This window comes from Vidua chalybeata, chromosome 3, assembly GCF_026979565.1.
Source record: "Vidua chalybeata isolate OUT-0048 chromosome 3, bVidCha1 merged haplotype, whole genome shotgun sequence".
Lineage (NCBI taxonomy): Eukaryota > Metazoa > Chordata > Aves > Passeriformes > Viduidae > Vidua > Vidua chalybeata.
This window is the reverse complement of record NC_071532.1, coordinates 87,225,795-87,252,686: the sequence shown is the minus strand read 5'-3', so window position 1 is coordinate 87,252,686 and position 26,892 is coordinate 87,225,795. Positions and strand designations below refer to the sequence as shown.

General features: G+C 35.8%; 1 protein-coding gene across 1 annotated transcript in view; it reads right to left on the bottom strand.

The window, feature by feature from the left end:
* Positions 1-26,892, bottom strand: part of EYS (eyes shut homolog) — a 723,820-nt gene that overhangs the window by 94,847 nt on the left and 602,081 nt on the right. The window contains exons 40-41 of the mRNA XM_053938438.1: positions 21,204-21,312; positions 18,172-18,392 (exon numbers count right to left, since the gene is read on the bottom strand). Of these exons, the coding sequence (XP_053794413.1) occupies positions 18,172-18,392; positions 21,204-21,312 (330 nt within the window). The remainder of the gene's footprint in view (positions 1-18,171; positions 18,393-21,203; positions 21,313-26,892) is intronic.

The following is a 26,892-nucleotide window of genomic DNA, read 5'->3' as shown; positions in this document are numbered from 1 at the left end:
CTAGCCTTGAAGACTTACAGGGGTGGGACATCCACAGCTTTTCTGTTTCAGGACCTCACCACTCTAACAGTAACGAATTTTTTCTTAATTTGTAATCCAAACATACTCTACTGAAGATTAAGGCCATTTTTTTTATTCCCACTTGTCCGGACATGCTCAGTATCCACATTTTCACAGGAGGGTCTGCATGTGGAAGACCCACCCTTCTTAGCGTTTGCAAAATCCACACTGCCTCTGAGGGACTGGGTGTGCGCACCCTGTGTGTGGGTGTCTATAAATAACTATAGAAAGTTTCATGGAAATTTTTAGGTGTTTATTAACATTCTGCAGTGTCTGATATTGTGGTTTATCAGTGGCATTGCTGATATTGAATTCCTGAATTCTTAGTTCATTTATTGTCACTCTTCATTAATAAATCAATAATTATACACCATTAATAAATCAATAAATACTTTTATTCCATTTTAAACTACATCAATTAAGGAGCTTTCCTCTGTGAAGAATACCTGTGAAAATTTGAAGATAGAAAAAGAACTGCCAGTATAGCCTGCATCTAGCTTCTTATACTACATAATTCTGAACATGCATAGATTGTTGTGCTTATGCATTTAGGAAAATCCATAAGTCAAAATAAAAGTACCAGCTAATATTACACACCACTTGGAGCTAGGAAATTGTTGAAAGCAAGCAATCTGAATTACTGTCTGAGACAACTTAAAGTTTGTCTAAATTGAGAAAATAGATGGAGACAGAAAAAATTGCAAATGTTGACATCCAAATAATTATTAATATTGTATTGTGGCAAATTTGTTTCCAGCTGAGTCAAACATAGATGAAAGCACTTAATGGGAGAAAATCTTTGAAGCATTCAGGTGTCTAAAACCAGATGTAAATGCTCACAGTGATATTCTCTGTAGAATAAAGGAGAGCCCTCCCTTCTTCAGAGACTATGACTTTTCAGACAGAACTAATTGGTTATTACGTAAGATTTCTGTTCTCTGAAAACAAGCAAGCCACATTATTTTTTTTCCTTGAAAAAAGAACTGTAGTCAAACCAGGGAGAATCAGGCAAACATAATGCTCTTTGCCAGTAGCTATGGTGACTGCTAGTAGGAAAAGGTAAAATGTTCACAGATGAAAGAAAAAAACCCTCACTGTCGCTTCTGTAGCTTAGATTGAGCCAAACAAAACTATTTAATTTGTTAATATATATTTCTTTACACAAGTAAGCAGAGTGGGAAGGAAATTATCTTCCTATATTTAAATGCTTTAATTGGAAAATTGCTCTAGGAAGAGTGTTGTAACACTTCAGGAATGCTATCATTGTATCAACTCTCTGTGCTAAAGATCACTGTAATAGCTGCAAGCTTTGTAATAATTAACTTATTCCAGAAAGCAGGAAGATAGTGAGGAAGGAAAATGTTAATAATTCATGAAAAAATCAGGATTATCGACACACTATCATTATAAATAATTAAGTCAAGTAAGTCTTCTCTCAGTAACATATCCTTGAGGTGCTGGATTCTTGTACATATTGATGTGGCTTTGGGACTTAATATTGATTAAATTATCATTATTAAATTATTAAGTCAGATTGGAAAAACAGGACAATTTTATACTCCTCTATGTGTTCATTCCTAACGAGGGAGAGCTGAGAATGTTTATTTGCAATTGCCCTCTTTGCACTGCACTTATTCAGAAGCCATTTCAAGCTGGAGCACAAAAATGCTGGATTTCTTAATCACGAGCTAGAATGTATTCAGCTAACAGTGGGCTCTAAGGAGCACATCAAAGCATTGTACTTCAGCTACGTTAAATACATGTTAATGACTAAAATATTGAAAGACAAATGTGACAGAAGTGGCTTGATATTAGTTTACAGCTTACAGCCTATACCTGCTGTTATCCCTCAGGCCTGCATAGATCCCTTAGCCACTCTACAGTAAGGGTGTCATCTCATGGTGAAAAGATTTTTTTTTCCAAAGGATGAACTCTCAGACTTCTCAGCAGCACATACATTTAACTATGACTGCCATCGCTAGAGGTAGAACAGGTTTTACCCTTTTCTTTGTTCCAGAAGTGGGAGGCAAGTTGATTTCTCTTTTTCCTGGTTTCACTATGTTGACATCCACTGGTATCACACACATACCTGTAGCAGCAAGCTAGTGAAACCACAGCAATTTCTGTCCTATAGAGAATTAATATAGCAGTCAAATTGTACTTTATTGCTCTGTTTTCTTTCTTTTGTTGTACCACCCTGTCTCTCATCTTCTAGCTGGCTATACTTCTCTGAAAGGAATAATTAAAGTTGAACACATTTTCAATCAACAGGACTGCAGTGGTTTTGGTGGTATCCCCCTCTACCCCACTCTTTACCTTCAATCCACAGAAACCACTTTAAAAGTTCAAGACATTTTTGTGCATGATTCTGATTGCAGGTTCGTCATTGATTTCTGAGGATGATCAAGCCGAGTGTGGCAATGCAAAAAACACCTTAAGAACTTTTACTAGGTTCTAATTGAGACACTGTTTTTCAGATCTCCCTCCTGTTGTTTTCTGTTCAGTTCTATAATGCAGTTCAATACAATTCAAAGTTATTCTGGGTGAACAAAAATTGTTGAATGTATTCAGGTGTGGGGCTTGATTAGATTTTAATTTCAGTAGTATAAATCAGAGTAACTCCACATAAGGCAAAGAAATCTCAGTACCTTGAAATGGTGTAATCTGAGATGTAAAACCAGAATAAAATTTCATTTTTCTACTTTTTCCGCTAGCAGTGTTACATCCCAATTCTGCATCAGAAGATTAAACTGCTTTATATGTAAACACAGAATTGTACAATTACTAATTATTAACTAATAGAATATTTAGATGGAGAGGAATATGCTTTTAACATCCATGTCAAGAAAGATAATTGGAGATGCTGCCTGGAAGAATATCAACCTTTGTGACTCAGATATCAATGCATAATTCCTGTTAAAAGAAAGGTAAGCTTTCTCAAGAAATGCTGATTGCAGGCATAAATTAGCTCAAACAAAAAGCAGGCTGGAGGATGAAGCATGGCTGGACTATGTTGATTTTATTTTTTTAATAACATAATGTGTTCCTGCAGTTTATTAGTATGCCCATTCTGCTTTCAGAAATGAAAACCAGGTCTCAAGCCTAATTCCAATATTATAAACGCAAGATTAAAAAGTCTATTTTCTGCACTGCAAATGAAAATAAAGTAGCAGTGCAGTGCAGGCTCTTGCCTATGTGCTTACACACCTCACTATGAAAGAATACTGCCATGAACACAGCATTTCTCCTAAAGTACATAATTTGCTGCATCTCACTGGGACTATCTGCATAAGAAATCCTTTATGGGAGTGAAATAGCCTGATCAGTCCACATAGAGCACTCTTCTTCATTGTTGTATAAAAAGTGAAATGAAATCAGGAGAGCACAGGGAAAAACCCTCAGATACCACAGAAGCAGTAAAAAAAGTGGATATACTTGAATGGAAACAAGCAACAATTTCCCATCCTTCCCATGCACACAGAGTTTGTCTTGCCAATATTTACTAGGTTAAGCAGGACAGAATAATGTTGAGATGGAAGAAACCCTATATTTTCCTTATTTAAAAAAAGACTGCAATAAAACTCAGAACAATAAGTGCCGGAGCAGTCACAGAAAATGGCACACCACTGGGCAATATTGAATAATTCTCTCCTGAGGTCTTAATCTAGAGTGTGATTTTTTTTTTTTGTTAGTTTTGTCTTTTTTTTTTTTTTTTTTTTTTTGTTTGTTTGTTTGTTTGTTTTTTTTTGTTTTAACAGCTGGAGATATATAGATGCAAGGGGAGGAGGGACTGAAGTTATAGGGGACAACATTCTAAGACTAAATAGACCTCAAGAGAGTATAATCTTTCTTTCTTTTTTTTTTTTTTTTTTTTTTTTCTTTCTGATAAATCTCAGAGCATTTCAAATGTTAACTGACACAAGGTTTGTCAGAAGCTGAGTTTTTTTCTCTTCTCTATGAAATTTATTTCTGCAAGATACTGCCAGTAGGAAGATGCTTTTATGAGAAGCAAATTGCTTGAATACGCTACTGGGGGATTTACTTTCTCTGTACCCCTAGTTTTATTTAAAGTCATAAAGAGCTGGCAAAACCGAATTACTACCAGCTCTGCAGAGTCTTCCTTCAGCTCACGTCTGTGATCTACTGCTTTTTGTCCAGAGGGGCTGGGTCCATTTCCCCGGCAGGGAGCCAGTGGCGCTCCAGCTGTAGGTGGCAGCAGCCCACAGCTCTTCTCTCTCACAGCCTGGTGAAAGCCTAAACCAGCCCAGAGCCACGGAGCAGTGTTTCACTCAAGAGGCGGCAGAACAAAATATGGTAATAAGGATTTTTCACAGCAAAGGATTGCAGGATTTTCCTGGCAAGAAAAGCAGTTTATGAAGCACCCGTTTACTTAAGATTTTGTTTGTTGGTTTGTTTTTTGGGTTTTGTTCAGTTTTGCTTTGCTTTTATTTTTTTTTCTGGAGAAAAGTGTAATTTTGCATACACAGGCCCTTGGACATAATTTTGTGCATAATTGTATAATCAAATATCTCCCGAGCATAAAGATGATATTTGACACAAAAAAAATGTTTCTCACTTTGTATTAAATGTTATTTTTGTAAGTTGGAACATTCTGTGTTGAGTGGCCTTGTGATGCTCTGTTTTTTTGGGTTTGTTGCTCAGGTTGCAATGTTCTGGTCTAAGTAAAGCTAATTGCACATGCACCTGGCTTTACAGTGTAACTTGATAGAAATAAATATGCAATCAGCACCAAGGATATGAGAAATACATGTATGTTGCTCAAGTTACTAAAAACACATATCATCAAGTCTAGCTTACTGAAAATACTTGTCAATTTAAATATCTAGGAATTAGGAACTGCCCAATTCATACTAAGAAAAGCCCACCCAAAAATATGGGCAAAAACATACTGATATGCATGTATACCAATTTGCCCATGAATACACCTTACAAACATATTTTCTTCTATATACATATTATAAAGATATAATAATACCCTACTGGTTTTGCTACTACTCAAATATTTACCCATAAAAAATTGATGGTTTAGCTATATTAGTAGGCAGATGAAAAAAAAAGTATGTCCATTTCAATTACCATTTTTTACATATTCTGCACCTAGCAAGATTAGTTCCTAACCACAAATACTATCTTGCTCATATTAAATCACATCATTTTACTATCAAAGTACAAAACAAACATCCTCTCATTCTAAAACTGAGTGTTATAACTCTACATCTGCTCTTAAATCACCACCCTAGCTTTAAAAATTTGATTGAACACAAACAAGCAACTGTACATAAATAAAAAGTGTCCAGATATTGAATCCTGCTCCATCTCAGTATTGACTGTTGCCTTGAAGTAGCTTCTATGCAAAACATGCTCTCCTACGGATGGAATTAACTTGTCCTTGCTATTAAGTGAAACATAGCAGGACCCAGACAGCATTTGCTGAAGCTGAAAACCGACGTTAGAATTCAGCCTTGAATTTTGAGCTGGCATAACTACCACCTTATAAATCTGGATGCTGAGTCTCAACACTTGTAAAGCTAATAAAATAAACTCCTGATTGCTTTGTCTTTTTCATTGCAGTTTAGGCATACATACTAAAGTTACATTTCAATGTTGAAAATGTTTGTCCACTCAAAGACTTTTAATGCCTAACAATTAAATAGGTATCTGTGAAACAGTTTGTCTACCTCATTGCCCTTTAAAGCAGGGAAATAATAATGATACTTAAAGACTGCAGTAGGATTTTAAATATGAGTGGCTACTTTAACTTACTGCATATTTATATATTGCATTCTTGCTCTATCATCCCTGAAACAGTGACAAAGCAACGAGCTGTTTACTGTGTCCTGTGTCCCACTTCAACTGTGCTTCACGGTTTAAGTGAATTTTAAGTAGGCAAATTTCACCCCAGGGAAGATGAGAGTATAAGAATTATACTGACTGAGTCAGAAACCTAGAGAAAGCATCAGGAAAAGAAAATGGTTTGTAACTCTTTTTCTGTGTATTTTCCAAGCTGGGGAGTGGGAGCATTTAGACCTTCTGCCTAATTTACAGGTTTGGTATTAATCACCAGGGAGGATTTGTTGTTGTTGTTGGTTTTTTTAAATACCATTTTTTGGATAATAGGAGAATACGTTTCTATCAGGCATAACCTGAGAAGAAAGAAGAATTGATTAAATTAACAGCTCTAAATGTATCATAAAATTTGGAGTAAAACCACCTTATGGACTGTGTGCCTGAAGGAGATTCCAACCATTTGGCAAATTTTCCCTTTAATTTCTCCATGAAATCTACTTGAGGAAAAGCTAAAAAGAGTTTAAAAAAAGTAATCCCCTTTACAATACACAATTTATTTGTTAATGGTTCTTAACTGCAAATTATTTTCAGTTCAATTTACCCTAGGTTTTTCTAAACAGTTTGTTCTCTTCACTACATTAGTATTTTTTTCCAGGTAGTGATGCTGATCCATGTAACAATATCCTGAATACTAATGAATGCAAAGAAGAAAAAATATGGCTTGCACAAGAGGATAACATGATGAAAATGAGTTTAGTGTGAATTTTGGGATTTAAATCAATTCTGAGTATTTTGGTAAGATGTGATGTCCATAATTAATCCCTGAAGGTATCCAGAAAAGTGCTTAAGTCTGGGTTAATGAACTACCATGCTTAGGTTCCAACCTAGAAATATAATGCACTATTTCTGGAAATGGTTTACAGAATGGAAAAATGGATGAATTATTGGGCAAATCTGACAACTGAAATACAATCATGCTATACTAACACATTATGTTCTACTGCAAAAAAGAATAACTAATGGATATTATCCAGGCTACAGATAGTAGTCTTCATGTTTTATTTTAAGACTTGTGCTCAAAATGCTAACCATTTGTAACTCAAACCCCCTTGCTGTGAAGGATTTGTTTAGATTGAACACCTCTGTTATTGATGATATACCATTCTCTAGCTTATTTCTGTGTATTTTCCTTTGTCTTTTCCAGACCTCAAGATATGAATAATCCAGAAGGAAAAAAAATTAAATTAAAGCTGTGAATAGGAGCCAGCAGTGTGCCCAGGCGGCCAAAAAGGCCAATAGCATCCTGATCTGGATCAGCAACAATGTGGCCAGCAGGACCAGGACAGTGATTTTTCCCCCTGTACTTGGCACTGGTGAGGCTGCACCTTGAGTGCTCTGCTCAGTTCTGGGACCCTCCCTCTATACAACAAGGACATTGAGGTGCTGGAGTGTGTCCAGAGAAGGACAACCAAGCTGGTGAAGAATTGGTCTAGAGAGTAAATCACAGGAAGAGCAGCTGTGGTAGCTGGGGTTGCTGATCCTGGAGAAATGGAGGCTCAGGGAAACCTTATTCCTCCTTACAACTCCCTAAAGGAGGTTGTGGTCAGGTCGGGGTCAGGCTCTTCTTACAGGTAGCAAGTGACAAGACAAGAGGAGATGGCCTTAAGCTATGTCAGAAGAGTTTCAAGTTGGACATCAGGAAGAATTTCTTCACTGAATAAAAAGGTGGTTAAGCACTGGAATAGACAGCCGAGGGAAGTGGTAGAGTCACCACCTCTATCAGTGTTCAGGAAACAATCAGATGGCACTTAGTTCTATGATCTAGTTGGCAAGGTGGATGTTGGTCAAAGGTTGGATGAGATGATATTGGAGGTATTTTCCAACCTTAATTATTCTATGATTCTAATTGCTAAGATTGTCACTGAGAAATATAGGAAAAAATATTTTATTACAGGACATCACTCATGCATCTTGAACAAATGCTGTTAATTTATATTTAATTGATAGCATTCACTCCCAATGTACTCCAGTTCATGTGTATTTTTGGGATTTTACCTATTTTTTCAGTGTCCTTGTCTTTGCAATTGGGGTGAGATACGAAATTTTAAAAAATCACCCTTAGCACCCTCATCAAAAATATATTGTAAAACCCAAAAGTATAATGAAGACAGGATGATTTTGGAGAATGGAACAATACATACAGCACAGCTATAGTCAGCATATAATTTGTTTGCGTGCATGCATATCCACATGTGTTTGTATCTGTGTTTTCATACAGATATATATCATACACTTCACAAATTCCTCATGATTACATCAAGCTCATGACATGGTGACTCAATAATAAAACTTCACATTCTATTAGTAGCTTCAAAGGCTGTTTGGAAACAGAAAAGTGATGTCATGACCAGCGCTTCTGAAACTGAAAGCTTATACATCCCTCTGCAATCCTGAGAAAATTTGCTGGGGAATGTAGAAAGAGAAGTCAAATGTAAATAGCCATCATTGAAGTGATGAGTGGTAATTGTGGTCTAAGTCGATGATGAGTGCTGAACCAGAACAGAGGTGACTCATCTGCACTTAGTGCACATGAGGGTTCCTGAATGTTCCTGCCAGCAAAGCGAGCCTTGCTGCTGAACTCCTCCTCAGTTCCCAGCAGCTGGTTGTACTTGGCCAGATGCTCGGAAGGTCATGGGGCACCAGTTTTGATCTGACCAGTGCAGAGACCCACAACTAGATCAGTAAAGAAGGTGTCTGCTGTCTCTCCAGAGCGATGATTCACCATCACACCCCAGCCTGCCAGTGGAGACCTTATGACTGGCAGTTTCAATAACTATTTAAAACAAAACTTCTGCCTTTGAGTAACTGGCTTCCATCTGGGATTTTCGCCTTGCGGGATTCCTGAGGTGCTTACTCCTACTGGAATTTTTTAGAACCTGATTTCATGTCTATTACAACGTATTCATGAATGTGAAAACCTGCTAGCACATACATGTCGTTTTCAGTACACAGCAAAGCAAAGTATCCGTTAAAGTACTCTACGTGTTAACATATACTGAAGTGTTCTAGGTACAGACATGAGTAGGATGTCCAAAAACTCATTTGACAATCACATCATATATATGAAATATATATCCCATATTATCATAATGGTAATGAAATCAGCTTTCAAGGTGCAGTGGTGTAGTGATTTTTATTTTCCACAACTACTCCAAAACAATGTAATATGTCTCCACTAATTATGGAGGAAACTAATGACCCAGGCCTTGTTCTGACCTCTTCTACTGTGAAGTAACCTGAGAGAGGTCCTGGTAAAGGACAAAAGGATTTTTGTGATTCTAGGGTCCTTTTACCTTCATATTTCCAAAGATACAAATTTCAGAAAACGAGTCTTCAAAAACGGTTGTTTCATACATATTTTTTATCAAGACAGTCTTTCCTGAAGAGGGATGTACTAATTTTCTAGCACGACACCTGGTAGTTCTTAAATCTCTGGATGTTTTGATGTTTTGAGAATAAAATAACATATTGATCTTCTATGTTCCCCTTCACTTCAGAGTAATACAAAACTTCAATAAGTCTTCCCCCCCCCCGCAAAAAAAAAAAGTCCCTTCTTCACAACATGCAAGAAAACTAATATATAACCTGATATAACTGGAGCCCATTGTGAGGAAGGAGGAAGACAGGATATCCACCTCGGGTTTTGGCCCATTCCAATGGGCTCTGAGAGAAAAGTGATTTACAAGTGGGGTTACCTTTGCCTTTGAATAGTCAGCTGGACACTTATGGATCTTTTGGCAGAATATCTCCTCTAATTCTGTCTTTCTGCTTCCCAAAAGCTGTCCTTTGCCTAGGTTTGGCTACTTAAAACACACCTAATCTAAATTCGTTAGATGTATGGGGCATGAAATTCTCGTGACTATCATGGTACCAATATTTATATTTGTCTTTTCAGATGATCACAAAGTTGGTTTGTTTTATTAAATAAAAAACCCCATGATTTCCCATTAAAAAAACCCCAAACAAACAATTTTTTATATTTCTAAAAGGCAAACTTAAATAAGTGCTTCCTGAGAAAGAAATAAAGTACGAAACCAAATCTGGTATCATGATAACCTTCTATATCAAGATGATCCTTCATATCCAGACTTCTCAAATTCTGTTTGAATACTAAGCATATTCCTCGAAGCTTACAAGATACCAAAGGCAAAGAAAGCTTCTCTAAAGCATTATCAAAACCTGTTCTGTTATGTGACCTCTGATAAGCCTCATTGTTTTCTTTCAATGATAAGCTCCCAAACAAGGTTTAGAACAATGAAGTTCTAACCCATTCAACCTCCATCAACTACACTAGTGATTCCCTGTCTGTAATTTTCAGTACTTGAAGTGTAGAAACCTATAACTAGTAAGTAGGTGTGCATGGTAGGTCAGCAGCAAAGGAAGAAATGTTCTGACATATATTACAGATTATCTGGTGGTTTGAGCACTTTCCTGGACAGTGTGTTTCAATATATAAACTTTTTGCTTAATTTTTTCCCCTTAATATCCAACCTAAATCTCCCCTGCTGCAACCTGAGGCCATTTCCTCTAGTTCTGTCACTTATTAATTGGGAGAAGAGGGAAACACTCACCTTGTTGCAACCTACTTTCTGGTTGCTGTACACAGCAATAAGGTCCCCACTGAGACTAATTTTCTCCAGGCTGGACAACTCCACCTCCACTGCCCTTCTCTGGACACACTCCAGCACCTCAGAGACTTTCTTATAAGGAGGGCTCAAAAATGCACACAGGATTCGAGATGTGGCTTCACCAATACTGAGTACAGGGGGACAATCCCTGCCCTGGTCCTGCTGGCCACACTATTGCTGATACAGGCCAGGATGCCATTGGTCTTCTTGGCCAACTGGGCACACACTGGTCATGTTCAGCTGCTGTCAACCAGCATTCCTAGGCATCCCTCTTCTAGGCAGCTTTCCATGCATTCTGCTCCAAGCCTGGAGCTCTGCATGGGGTTGTTGTGACCCAGGTGTTGGACCTGACTTTTGGTCTTACGAAATTTGCCTTGGCCCATGGATCCAGCCTGTCCAGGTGCCTTCGCACAGCCTTCCTGACTTCAGCAGATCAACACTCCCACCCAGCTTGAAGCTGACTGTGAATTTACTGAGGATGCACACCATCACCTCATCCAGATCATCCATACAGATATTAAACAGGACTGGGCCCAACACTGAGTCTTGGGGAACCTCACTAGTGACTGGCTGACAACTGGGTGTAACTCAGTCTCTCACCACCACTCTCTGAGATTGGGTTCTCAGAAAAACTTATACTGAAAGGATTATCTATGTGGAATTTTGGAAAACCATTAGTACAGTGAATATGATACTCTAGCTAGTTTTCATACATATACTACATGATACACCTTATAGCCAGCAGTCTGAGCTCTACTATTTGTCAGGATTCATAGTGAAATGAAATTCTTCCTAAGAATCTGCGCACTAGTTCTCCAATTGGAGAAATTTGTATGAATAGTGTTTTGAATATTTCTACTTATGCTTAAACATCTCACTTACCTTGGAAAAGTATTCCATCAATTTTGCTTCTATGTTTTATTTTAAAGCTTCAAACTAGACATCCCTTTTGGAATTAAAGCTATCAGAAATGCTGATTTGGTTGTGCTGCAATTCACAGAAATATTGCTACATAGAATTTCTAGGCATTCATCCAAAACATTCCAAGATGACTGGTATAATAATGGCATTTACTGGTATTTCAATATCCCCACTAAAATTTTAGCAATGGTAGCTTCTCTGATTTAAGTAAAATTCAATAGAGATGATATATAACATGATGTGTAAAATTTTTTGTGCACAGCCTGCACATTATCTAAAGAGTCAGGAATTTGAAGCCCTATATATTTTTGATTCTTGATTTTCTTATGTGCACTATTTTCAGTGTGCCACTTTTCACACTAATCGGATACTAAATCTGTGGATCTGAGAACATAAAAAATTTATTTTCCCATAAACATTTTTAACAAAATCACTAAAATACCACTTAAATTAGAAGCAGAATGCTTTATGGTTTGAATATCACTTTTTCTAACTTGCTTGTTTTTATTATTTTTCAATTGCCAGAATTTGTTATTACAACAATATTTCTAAGATAAAATTATATTCTGAAACAAACAAATTCTGAAGAGAGTACCTCATTTTAATAACTAGTAAAGAAGTTCCATATTTTAAAAATGCTTATTTGAAAAGAATAACAGTTCAATACTAGTATATCCAGCAAAATTTATGATTTTATATTTTGCTATGTTCCTATAAATTATCATCATAAAATTCCCTGAGGTCTTACAGATGTTTAATTCAAAATCTAAAACATCACTTAATGTGGTCAGCTTAATGGAACATGGATTTGATTTCTTTGTCAAATCTTTCCTCCATACTACTATAATCTGAGGAATACAATGCCCAAGAAATTAAATATGATAAAATGGGACTCTATTTCTGATGCCAAGAGTGAGACACATCTTGTTAAATTAATTCAGTCTTGAAACAGATATCCTAACAAAATTGTAGATTAGAACAATTTACTGTCTAATCTTCAAGGGCTGGAAGGCATTACATTTTAGTTTTCTGTTCTTATTTAAGAAAAACTAATGTAGGAGAAATGCATATTTTATCCAGAAAAAATTTATGCAGAGTTTTTATATGGGACTTAAGCCAAATTAATTCCTTCTACCAGAAAGATCAGCCAAGGTAAATGAATTTTCTACCTGTTAACACTTAGTGTTAGGAAAATTAGAAATGATTTTTTTTTTTTTTTTTTGCTTATTTGACTTTCTTGTGAGACTATGATGCAACAAACACACATCCAACAGGATTTTTGGTCATTATGGAATTATCTTTCAGCCTTCTCAAAATTATTTTTTTTCTTAATAAGAATGGCATTAATTTTTCCAAAGATTATGAGAAATCTAAAAGGATGAACAATTTTTCTTCCAGAAAAAGGAAACAGCTTGGAAATAAATTTAAATTAATTATTTTCTTCTCCAAAATCAAATTTGAAGTAATAGAAAAAGGCAATAGATTACCAAATGTGAATCTCTTTCATAAGTACCAAACTCCCCCTATAATATCTAATCTCATAAAAAGAGCAGGACCCCAAAAAAATCAAGTCTCCCAGCTAGTCTTCCTAAATAATGGTATGTGCAAGTATGAATTATCATCATCACCATCATCATCATCACAACATCCATTTCTGGAGTTGTAAAATGTGAGCATCTTTGGTATTGAGAGATCTGCCTAAAAAGCACCCCTTTAAAAGGAAGTAGGTTATCTTCTTCATACAAATCAACATGCATAAGTGCATTTGTTGCAATTGCTGAAAAGTTGTGAGGATAAACAACCCCCATCTGGAAATTTACCTCATTTGAAGACCAACTAAGACAAATTTTAATCCCTTTGGTTTCTCTTTTTGCAAAACCTGAATACAGTGGAACTTAAAATATTAATTCTGAACTTAATATGGATGTTAACTAGGACTTAGATTGGTAAAAACCCCAAAAAACTGATGTTCTAGATAATATGTTGGCCTGAGTCTCTTAGTCTACAAAATACATCTATAAAATGTTTCTTGATATATGATAAATTTTGTTATTTATGACTAGCTGGTACCTTTCTTACCCCAAATCACCTGTATCTAAAGCAGTGAGAGAAAATCCATGAGCAATTCTAAAAATTTGACCTGCCATACTCTTGCTAGTTTTGGAGAAATGCTTCAGTGTTTCTTAGTTTGCAGGAACCTGCGTATTCTAGGGTAACAATTCTATCTTTAGGTCAAAAAAATACAAAAAACAGATTTTGCAAGCTGGAAGCAGACTGCAGCTCTGTGATAAAAATATGAGAAAATAATTAATAAAGACACACAAACTTATCTTTAGATTAATACTTTCAGCTGAAACCTACCATAACATATAATTTTGGCTTATGGACACAAGGAAGCATAATGCATTTTTGGCACATGGCTGGGAAAGGATCACCAAGACTAGCTTTTGAAATGAAAAAGGAGATTTAAAAATTTTTGAAAATAACATTTTAGTGTCTCCAAGGTCTACAGCTAAAGGTCTTTCTTTTTTTCTCCTAAAAATTCATATTCATCATTACTCTTTCTACTGTTTAATTAATATTCAGGATATATACTAAAAGGACATCACAAAATTTGTTAATATACTTCATCTGGTCTCCTCAGCATCTACATCATAAAATAATCTGTCACTTAACCAAGTTCAGCCATAAAAGTATCTTGTACTTGCCTAAGCTTGAGCTCATTCTAACCTAACCTTGAACTCATTCTCTATTTTTTTCCTAAAAGATATTCAAAATGTTATCAGATGAACTTTAGAAGAGAGTTTGGATGAACATTTTCATTTAGTGATCTGTTTTTAAAGGCTAAAGAGGAATTGCATGATTTCCCAGAATGCAGAAAACAGACAATATCTGAAGTATGTTTTAATATATGTATTTTTCTATTTAAAGCTAAAAAGGTACTATTCAAATGAGACCTATATGTCTAGGAAGGTATCTCTTGTATTGTCAGGAGATGAAAATTTAAAATTTAAATTCCTTGTATATTTTTGCTGATTACAGCATACATGGCAGTCAAAATCTGAAGATAAGTGTCTCTCTGTTGAAATTTATTGCTAATTGAGTTTGATTTTTCAGTCTTGGTTAATTGATTAACATTAATGGACCCATCTGCTGCATCAATACATGGGGAATAACAACAGTATGAATAATCACTGTGAGCATAGTTTGAGACATTGCAAACATGATTGTGGGAGCAATTAACTTTGAAATTGTATTCTACACTATAAAGCTAAGTTTGTGTATGTTCACAATTTTTGAGTCTTTATAAAATTTAAAACAAATGCATTAATCAACTGCTACTAGTGTAGTGGCTGACATAATTGTCAAATCATTGGTGAGGTAATTTTGTGAGTCTATTTCCCACACACAGATGTGTCTTCTTAATTAACACTAAGCTTGGTTTGCAACATCTGGCTCATATGATCGGGGGCCACACAGAATATTAAGAGCTTCCTAGGTTAATCTTTCCATGCCCATTTCAAACACATCCAAATCCAATGAGCTTTGAATTCCATGGAACTATGTGGCATCAAACCCTTAAATTTACGGAATAGTTGCGATTTTTCCTCCTCTGAAATTAATCTGGAATTCTACCTTAGCATAAAGTTAAAGTGCTGCAGAAGAGCTAGGGAACTTGAAAAACTGTTTTTTAAAGGAGTAGAGCATTTGCACAGTTAGACTATTTTGGTTTTTAATCTCATACATAATGATTATGTAAAGAATTAAAAATTTAGATTTCTACTGAAATATTAATCTGATGCACCATATGTTTAAATACTTTTGAAACCAATGGTTTTTGTTCTATTGTGCAGGCTTTGGCTGGGATAGAGTTAATAATCTACACATTAGCTGGCTGGTGTGCGGCTATATTTTACATTTGTGCTGAACATTGTGTTGATAACAGTCAATGCCTTTCTGCTCCTCACCCCACCACACCAGTGCAGAGGCTGGGGCAGCACAAGGAGTTGGAAGGAGACACAGCCAGGACAGCTGACCTTAAGTGACCCAGGTGATATCCCAGACCAAATGGCATCATGCTCAGGGTATCAAACAGGGGGTAAGAAAGAGGAAGTGGGGCACATTTGGAGTTACATCATCTGCCTTCCCAAGTCACCATTACACACGCTGAAGTTCTGTTTTTCTGTCACCATTGCCCTGCCTAGACAAGTTAGAGCTGTGTCTGGGCCTTGTTCCCCTTTCTGAGCTTGATCCTGATCCCCTACCAGTGGAGTGATGTCCCAGTCCTGCCTCGGCATGTCACTATACCCAGGGATATCCCCAGTGCCCAAAGGCTGGGTCTGTCCTGATGCCCCACCTGATGTGAAGTCCTGTCCTGACAAACATCAGGGAAGGACCTGACATAACCAATGAGCAGAACAGAGAGTCAGCTGCACCCTGAAATTTTGCGTCTGAAAACTAGGTAAATTCGAATCCCTGTCCTCTTCTACTAAAATTACAAAGAATTTTTTTCCTTTCAAATAAATTTCTTTTGCATAATCATTGTAATTAATAGGCTGAACACTACAGTAGTATTTTTTTACTCTCATGATGAGAAAAGGCAAGTAAATTTCTTTTAAGAACAATTGCAAAAAATGTTTCTTAAAAAACACATCTGTCTCTACGAAGCAATATGAGTTGATAAACTCCAGTCTTCCTTAAAAAACATGGCAGAGATATTTGCTATGTAATACTTCATGGCTTTTCATGAGCAAACCCGCTAACGAGTTGCCAAGCACCTGAAGAATTAAATGCAATGAAAAATATACTTTTTTCTTATTATTCTTGCCATTAAGCAGTATAATTGAAACACCTGGAAAAAATCTTGCTATGACATCAGATAGTTCCCTCATCACTCATGTGTGAATCCCATCAGGTCCCACGGATATATGTCCAGTTGATTTAAAAACTCTAATCTGATTCTTGTCCACCAAGTGTAAATCTTCCTTTCTTCTGACTTTCTCCTACAGGAGAGGAATAGGATTCCTGGACCCCAGTTATCCATAAAGACTGAGGCAAAGAAGGTATTTCAGTCTTTCCTGAATCCTTTGTCACCAGAATTTTTCCCCATTCGGCAGCAACCTTACATTTTCCTAGGTCTTCATTTTGCTGCTGAAAGCCTTGTAGAAGCTTTTGGTTTTGCCCTGCATGTCCCTGCCAGATTAATCTCCAGATGGACTTTGGCTTGTTCCATATCTCTGGAGCTGGATTTTTTCCTCTGTACTCTGCTCAGATCACCTGGCCATGCTTCTATCTGTTTTATATTTCCTTTTAATGTTTGAGTTTTGTCAGAAGCATCTTATTAATCTATTCAGGCTTGCTGAATGTTGATTTCCTGCTTGTTAGAATTAATCATTCTTGGGTTTGGAGCCCTGAAAATCAGTTGGCTGTTGTAGAAAATCATGAAAACCGTGCTACTGCACAGCCACTTATCCCTGGTTTGCACATGCCCAGTCTTCCATGACACCTCTGGGCAGAAGAGAAGTGACCTATTTCAAAACAAAAGCATTTCTGAAAAGGGCCCAGGCCAGCAGCTGGAAAGCAGAAAGTCAGGAAACAAATCCAATCCTCATGAATTATTCAGGACACAAATTCAAATGAAACAGTATTCCATAATGGCAGCTGAACAGGCCAAGCAGTAGAATGGCAGAGATACAGTAAAGACCAACAGAGAAAAAACAAATTCATTACTCCAAAGTACACACTCAGTTTCAGCAGACTGGTAGGCAAATTGTGTTTTCATAAAACTGCCTTGCTTTCATTTGTGCTCTAGTCAAACAAGACTTAGAGATCAAAGACCTGTTTCATGTTCTTCGTGTGCTCATATCAATCAAGAGAGGCAGAGAAGTGCCTCAAAAATTTATTCAAGATCTCCTCAATCTAAGAAACACACAGTGGCCCAGAACATCAAAAGAACTTTAAACTGTTCTGTTCAGCATTTGCCTTGAAGTATATATTTTTTTAAATTTGGCAGCTAGTTTACAAATTCTATAATTTCTAAACAGAAAGGTGTTTCTAAATGCTGAGTTCCTTAGATAATGATCAAATTGCTGTGGCTTGTTACTGTGCTCCTATTGAACCATCATTCAACTGAACCAACATCCTCTGTTCTTTTATCTCATGTCTCTTTCAGACTCCATTTCCTCTTTCAGCAAGATGCACCTTAGCTTTCAAAGGTTCTTTGACAATATCTTTTCACATATGCTGAAGGTGAACAAGAAAGTCACTTGTTAGTGTTTCCATAGCATGACGATGAACATTTGGAGCCAGGAGCACACTATGAAGATGTGTGAGGGTACATGACTAAGATACTGAGTTGTTAGGAAAAAGAGGCACACCTCTTATGTGCCTTCTGTCCAAACTGTCTGTAGAAAGGTTCAGATTTAGTCTTGTAGCAGTACTGAGCTGGTTGGTTGTTTGCAATAGAATTCTGGCTTCAACAAAATACATATCCCGTGTGGACAATGTCATTATATTTTTATCATTTTTCATGCAAGCAAATAAAGTGTAACATCTCTCTGGCTGGCATGAAGATGTCACATTTTCTATTTGAAATTATCAGGACAAAAGATTGGTGATTATTTCATTACAGAGAAAATTATAGTAATTTTTCCTCAAGAATTAATGATAAAATGGGTAAAGAAATACCTCTTACCTAGTGCAGGTCCCACCATTGTGACATGGATGATAATCACATATAGGAACATTGCAGTTCTCAACATTCCTTCCTTCAAGAGCCTCATCTATGATGAACAACTCTTTGTGGTTAACTTGAAAATCCCTAATGCATCCTTTATAGCCATATATCTGCCCAGCACATCGATGAACCTCCTCATGAACAGGAACCTTTCCAAGGAAGATTGATCCAAAGTTGATCTGCAGAAACAAAGAGAGACTCATCAGAAAAAAAGTGATTTGTGATGTTATTGTTAACAATGACAGAATAATAGATACTGATAAAGGAAATAATCATTACTTGAAGATGGCCAAAAACTTTGATACTTTCTGAAGCAATTCTTTTAAAAAATGTTATCTTTTTTTTTTTTTTTAATAATCCTTACAAAGAGGGTGGTTTAATGTGTTTTCATATTTTCAAATAAATAAGACAACATCCATCCCTTGAAATACAAATTGGAACTCCCAGCCCTAACCACAGTGAACATGGTAAATTTTTTACATAGATTCCCTCATCCTATATGATGAGTTGGACATTCACAGCTGAAGTTTGGTGCAGGAACACAGCAGAAGCTGTAGACTTGAAGACATTTCCTTTAGGACCTGGGACCTATGGGATCCCACGATAAGGGGAATACAGAAAAAATATTTTAGTTTTTTTAATGAGTGACAGAAAACAGCCTGCTATACTGAAGCCCACGGGAGAAAAAGAAAAAGAAATTTTCAAATTTCCAAAAGCCTAGAACATCCTTATAAAGGTGCAAAGAAACAATCACAACTTTTTCACACAGGGTTTGACCAAATCATATTAGTGTTTGCTATGGTAATTCCTCTGTTGCCTGACCTAGGATTCAAGCCCTTAATCATCACATATGAATGATCTGTGACTCATTTAACACTCTGAATTCCACTCCTCAAGCTAATTCCTGAGTTTCTGGAATTCTGACATGGGACTTCATAATTCCTAAGTTCATTTGCTAAATGCCTGCCAATTCTTAGGAATTGAAAAAAAATTATACTTGTATCACACAGTGATGCATTTATTTGTACAATACCATTAGTCCAGAAAGAGGGTGACACCTAGCCCATCCAAGTCAAGAAGGAATAAACCAGTGTAAATTATCACAGCATATGTAAAATATGTGAGGTGGTAACTTATAATGAAGAGGCCCTTCACTATCATATTCAGACACCTGTAAAGAAGTAGAAACAGGAGGAAAACATCCCATTGATTTATCTGGAATTCACACATCCATATGATTTTTGCTTTGCTGTTTCCAGTATTACTTTTGTCAGTCCTGAAGCTAAGTTGCTGACAATTTCAAGTGAAATTTTGTGATACAATGAATGTGAATACTGCCAGATATTCTTCTCTTTAGCCTTTCATTCTGAAAGGAAAAAGGAAAACACCTACTTCTTTTAGAGCACGGATAAAATTAAATCAGATTTTTTCATACCAAAGGAATTCAAAGACATTGGCTCTGCACTTGTTGAATTCATTTCAGATACTTGACTTTATCCCCTTTCAAACAAAGCTATGAAACACCGCAGTGATACAAAAGATTTCTAAGTAGTGTTTGCAAACATCTTCTCTCTGCTTGTGAATCTCTTTCAAGAATTAAGCAAAGCATTGGACTGCATTATAAAGTATCTGTGATTAATAACGGTGTGTTTAACACTCTGCTGGCAGCACAATCTCCTTTATTATTTGGCTTATTTTACAAAAGCACTAACCTTGGGGGCAGATCCAGTGTATCGCAGAACAACTTCAGTAGGCTTTGCTCAGTTTGCATCACTGGATTTTATCATAATGTATTTGATGTTCAAGCTCATGTTACTACACCATAATGCACATTCTTTCTATAAAGGTCCTGTTCTGAATTTAACTGACTTAACCAGAATATATTTTAAGGAGGCACAAAGAAAGATTTCCTGTAAATCTTGTTAATAACATAAAAGGCTTAATATAGCGTTACATCAATAACTTATGTAATACTCATGTTTAACTTTTCAAATACTAATTTGAAAATATCCTTCTTCACTTTGAGCCTGAGTGGTAAAAGGAATTATCTTGGGCAATAACGGGAAGATATTCATTAGTCCTCTTAGAGGTAAGAAATGTCTTTTTTTTCTTTCTTTGACTGTGTACTTTGTAAATAGAGGTTCTGGGAGACCTGTAAAGTGTAATAGTTATGAGGATTTGACATTCATACTACATACCACACAAGGGAAGAAATTCTGTCACAAACCAGCAGTGCCTACTGTGAGATGCACATCAAGATTAGCATCTCTACAGATAACTGGCCTGTCTTCTAGTGAACACACTTATAAAGCAAGCTGTCAATCACAGTTCAAATTCTTGTCTAAAAACATTTAAAAATGTTTCATGCAGAAATAATCTTGCAATGAGAGAATGCATAGCAAAGACAATAAAATGAAGACAAAGAATAACTGAAAAATTCAAGATTTGGGAAAGCTGGCCTCTTGTCCATTCAGAATGAGTCTTCTGATACCAGTTTCAAAATGGAGACAGATATTTTTACAATACTATTCAGAAGCCAAGTCCTAGCAAAAATACTGACACCAAATTAAATCACTGGTGATTCATAACTGTCCTCCACTAGACAGTGTGGCTTGCAACTAAAAAGTAACTAGAATTACTGCTTAATAATATCTGAATTGTTTCTAATAACCCCTTGGACTTAGGTAAATGACATGGCTAATATATGTTTTTTTTAACTCTCATAGCATCCATGTCATTTATATGTGCAGCAGGAATAGAGGCTTCAGAGTCAAGTAAACTAAGAAATTTATGGATATGTTGTGCTTGCTGGATGCAAAAAGAACTGTTAGAAATAAAGGAAGTACATATAATGGTATCTGAAGGGGAATTATATTTCCTCCTTTAGAAGAACTTAGAATGTACCTATTCTCCTTTGAAAATAACTGTAGTGCATATGTTGATGAAATGTTCAAAGCAAATAGCTGCTTTTTGATGATTTGCAGGCTCACCTGAGATGCTCGATGTGAGAAGGAAAGTCTGTGCTGTACAGGAGGGTTTCCGTCTGCAGCCACTTCAATCATGCAGTGACCTTCAGGAGTGCCCACAGGCAACATGTAGCTGTAAGGAAACAGAAGATCCCATTGCTGCTTATACTGTTGGCCACGGAGTATTCAAACCTCACATGGCAAAGGTAAGGTGAAAGAGATGTTCATACTTCCATTAAGTATTAAAATCTTTGGACACTACTAATTCCAGTTTCATGGCTCTACCCAAGAGGCAAAAGATGTTTCATCTACTAATGTCCCTCTTCTGTTTGCTTTCTTGCTATTCGTGACTAGTGTTTGAAATATATACAGAGAAAAGAAGAAAAAATCTTTAAATATTTAAGTGGGTATTGATAAATTTTAAGTGCTAACTGTGGTTGACATACAGTCTCCCTAGTACAGAGGATTGTCGGACAAGTGACATCAACGTTGAATGATGCTGAACAGCCTGGCTTGAAATTTCTTTTCCCTGACCTACAGAGGGAACAGAAATGGAATAAGAAATGAAAGGCTCAGAGGCATACCTCTGAGCAGAAAAATTACACTGCGATGTAACTTTTCGCAGTAGTAGTTATCACTACTTGGAAAGTGTGTTAGTGCAAACTCTGGTATTGAGCCTCAGAGATAAAGAAGCATGTAAAGTTAAGGGAATTTATGAAGTAAATACTAGTGAACATTCAATAAAAGACTGAGAATTTCAGCCAAGTCACCATAATTAGGTTTCTGGGATATGGTTTCTAACAACAACATTACATTTTTATGTAATATTTCACAAATACTACACAACCAACTTTTAAAAAGCTTCTGAAAAAAAAATTAATATATTTATATGGAATACCAAATTTTCCATTTATTTTAGCTGAATAAATGGTAAAGGACAATAATAGGAATCTCATAAATTGTTTTTTTGTTGGGATAGATGAATTTTTATGTTATGCCATACACATATGAAAGAGTTAAAATATTTTAAAGCCCATTATGATCTGTACATTAGAAGCATTACTAATCATCGAAATTACTTCAGCATTGATAAGGACAAATTTACTCCTGGAGAAAACACATCAAGATGTACCATAGTCTCAAATGGTACCTTTTTATATATCACCACCTGGTTGGTTGTATGCAGCTGCCATGGCATGATTTATTCCAGGTTATGCCTTGAGTTTTGTGTCTCTGCTTCTGTTTCTAAAGTCTTAATATTTCATCCTTCTCTCTGTAGATACATTATGAAATTTAGAGTCTCAGTTTTCACCTCTGAAGTTGCTGGGAACATTGCATTGACATAAATGGATATAGTATTGTATAGTATAGGCCCCTAATGAATATTTAGAAATTCACTGCAGTGATTTCTGAGTGAGTAGCACAAAACCAGTGTGTTTACTAACTCACCTTATTGCCAGAACACGCACATCAGCAGCTGATGCTCGCATATTAATAAATCCCACCTTTCCAATGGTTATATCACTGCTGGTTCACAGCTAAATCAGTCAATACTAATTCATTGACTTTTCACTGTACTCCAATGCATAGATTTGAAATGTGCTAAATTATTTCTACCTTGTAAGTATGCAACACTTTTCTTATTTTGAATCTTTCTTTGAAAGTCTGAGATATTTGAATGGCATTTTCTATTATCACCTTCTGAAATGTGATCTAGACCCCTGGACTACTCAAATGAGTCTGAAAAATATTCATTTTTATTACTAATTTTAGGTTAAAAAGAGTCATGTTGTTAAATGTATTTTGGATTGCATTCCTTCTTGAAAAGTCTAAAGTTAGCATCATATTTTGATTTTAAATATAGGGAGCCAGAAACAGTGCCTGCTGTTTTGAAGACCATCTGATTTGCACAATTTCATTATAAATAATTAATTCAGTAAACAGAAGTTTCTCCTTAATAAACAATGGATATATTGACAGATAGTTGGTAATTTCCTTTTTAGGTACTTGAAATAAGGACAATTTTGGAGAAAATGCTTCCACTCTTGTATTTTCCAACCAATTCCTGAAATATAAAATATTCTTTGAATTTGATTTATTATTTCTCCTCATATTTCAGTTGCTGGGAATTATCTCAGTAAGTCAGAGTGTATAAAGATAACTTTCTCAGATAAGAGAAAATCAGGTCATTTAAGATTCTCTCTTGGGGGAAACAAACTCATAGCCTTTCCTTGATGCTTTCTACTCTGAGTGGATACTATAGTAGAGACCTAACATACTCATAACAAAGCCTACTCTCTGCACCTGCCTTATTCCTGCTTTTCAGAAAGACTTCTGAAGTTTGCATGGTTTTTTTCTAAATAACCTCTTATACCATATGTTACAATGGTCCAGCCCACAAAGATCGAAAGTTTAATTGAAGTGGCAAAATTAATTTAAGAGGTCTGTGTCAGTGTGACTATCTTCAAACAATTAGCCACCCATTCAGCATTGCAAACCTCCATTGCAAATACCTGGTGTACACACATTCTCACTGTTTTGTACACATAATTTATATTGTTTTGGTCCTTTACTAAAGGAAAAAAAGTGGAAGATTAAACATAGGTGCAATTAAAATAAGCCTTAAAGACTGCTTGGTACTGACAAGTTCTTTACTTTAGGAATCTTTATTTAGACAAGCCCAAATATCATCAATTCATTTAGATAATGACACAGTCATTCCTACTCAGGCATACCTGGTAATCCATTCTATCTTTAAATAAATATGTGAGAATAAAAGAAAATCCAAATAAAACCCCTCAGTATCCAGAAACAGAAGCTTATTATATAGCGATTTTGATCATTAGATCTTAACTTCACAAAGGACATAGAGGTGTTGTGCTTTTTTTCTAACATGCAGCAATGAAATCTCAAAGAGCAGAACAGATTTGTTTGATGTCAGCCAATAGATTTGTGACTGAGTTGCGAGAATAAAACCACAGGCTACAAGCAGAAACCTACTGCCCTGTATTCTGGAGTGCATACTAGGAATGCACTTCATGCCACCACTGTTTTCTTCAGCATTTGCTTCTTTCTCTGTAAAGATTTACAATTAATTAATTCTTGAAATTTCTATCTGTCTTGTCATTGGATGGAAAACCTGTCATTTGAAATGTGAACAAAATGGATATTTTTCAAGCTTATGTTACCACAAAATTAGGACTGTCTGAATTTGCTAGATTACTTAAATATGCCTAAAATGGCTTTTAGAAAGAGACAGACCATGGAAAATCATAGTCCAAAAGACAGATTTCTTAGAATATTATAAACATTTGAAAAAAAATGGCAATTAAACCATAAATGCTGTCTCAGGCTTTATTATAGCATTTAAACCTAGAAAGTGCTACAACATGGACACATGCAGAATATAACCATATTAGTTTTTTAAAACAATGATGGAAAAAAGAAGGGACTTGAAATATTCTGTCACAGAAATTACTTGAACTAAAATACCATTAGTGTTGCTCTATAACCTGGTTATAGTTTTCTTATAATCTATGTTTAAAGCTGTCTTAATCTTGCAATTGAATAAATGCAGTTGTGTTATTTCATACACCTCACAGAAAATTGAAATTCATTAGAAAAGAGAAAATGAAACTGATGATTTATTCTCTTGACATTTTTTCTTTATTTTTCTAATTAACCTCATATTATGAGATACTGACCTCACATTAAGAACACCTGAAATGAAAGTGGCTAATCACTGACATCTTTAAATTTTGAAGTATTTTTAGTTTAGTGGTGCTTTTTCACTCGTTTAGATGCTGAAGGCATTTCAGTCCATCTGCCTTGCATCTCAGTGGCATATTCTGGCTGCATTTAAAGCCAGTATATTTTTCCCTCCAGAGAGTGACAGGAGAGAATGCAATATGATTCCTGTTGCAGGATAATTTTGTCAGGCAGCAGAATTGTGATTCATTCACATCACACTCATAATGATATAAAAAGGATGTACAAGGAAGTAAAGAATTGGGTGTGTGAGAAGTAGTTATAGGAAATGTGTATATGTGGAGGACATATGGGCAAGGTTATGCACAGTAATCTTAACAGGTCTGGAGCCATGTGAAGCCCATCCTGTTCCTAAGATATAGGCCTGATGAATTTAAATATTTATTTCCACAAATTTGAAATGAGATGTTCAGCCTTCTTATTTGCTCTAGGCTTAGAAAATATTGATTATTTTTCATAGTTGCTGTGGATTTTATACAAAGTTAAGAACAAGAATTACAAAGGATTTACTGTTTTTTTACAAAAGACTCATGAACCTCAACAGGTGCAAAACAATAGTTTTAGACTGTGTCATTAATACCTGCATGTTGACTAATTATGTGCATGAGCACTGGATTTCTAACAAAGTGCAATATGTACCTCACACACTCATGACACAAATGTGGATATTAGGTATTGGATTACTTTAGGTCTGGAACTGGTAGTCAAAGAAATCCTCTTAAGCTACCTAAGGTTGGGGTACCTCTAAATCAAATGTTATCTGGTATGATCTTGCTCAAGTAAATGTTTTGCCTTAAATTATCATGGACTACTTTTCCAGCTGGAAATAAAATCATACTTTTTTTCCTTTCTAGCTAGTCACCAGGTGGCACTAAAGGAGCACAGGAGAAAGCATGAATGCAAAATCCCTACTAATGTCTCTTCTAATAATGGGAAAGACTGACTTAAGCTCTAATTGATAGCATGATTGCTTCAGCTTCCACTTATATCAAGGGAAACATAGTAAAATATCTTAAACTGATTATATATTTGACAATATGGATGAGAATAGGTCCAGAGACTGGAACTTCTGGAGGACTTTTAACTGCTTTCATGCATTATAACTACACAATGTAATCATGTAAAAATGGTGCATTCATGGCTATGTAAACATACTTAAGAAAGTTTAGTTTATAGCAATTATATTTTCTATATAATGCTCAAGGTGCAGCCATATTTCTAACAGATTAAGGAGAAGCATAGCAAAATTAAAGTGCCATATCAGCAGGTATAAATAACCCCAGGCATTACAAAGAGAACCTTTGTTTTTATCCAAGCTAAATAATCATGCTAAGATTGTTTCTGAACAAAGACCTCACATTGCTAGCAGAGCAGGGTTTCTGTTCTTCTGAAACATTATTAGAAACTAGCTACACCACTGTCCATTTTATAATGCCACGATTGGAGGACTACATTTAGAACTACTTGCTATTTTTCTCCCTACAATCTGAAAAATGCTAGTCCAGCTTAACAGTTCAACAAAACCACAAAAATCCCTTTACTAAAAATGTATTGCTATTAAAGACATAAAATAAAAGGGTCCTGCAAAACACTGAAATAGTGGCTTCATTTACACCCTTGATTTACCAGAGCAGTTGTCAAGGGAACACCTAACCAACTGTCAAGTATTACAGGTGATTTTTCAAGAATTGTAATTTTACTTTTGACTGAGCATATTCAATTCACAAGCATGAAAATATGTATTGTGCCTTGCAGTTTTAATAATCTCTTCGTACTTTTCCAAAATTCTTTCACTTACTACATTTTTTCCTCTTTTAAATATATTTCTAAAAATTCCATTGCTTTAAAAGGCATACCATCACTTCCCAAAAATTAACCTCAGCATACTTCTTCCATGGAAATGTTGTCATATTTCTTTATCATCTTCTATTTGAGTAAGGTCAAA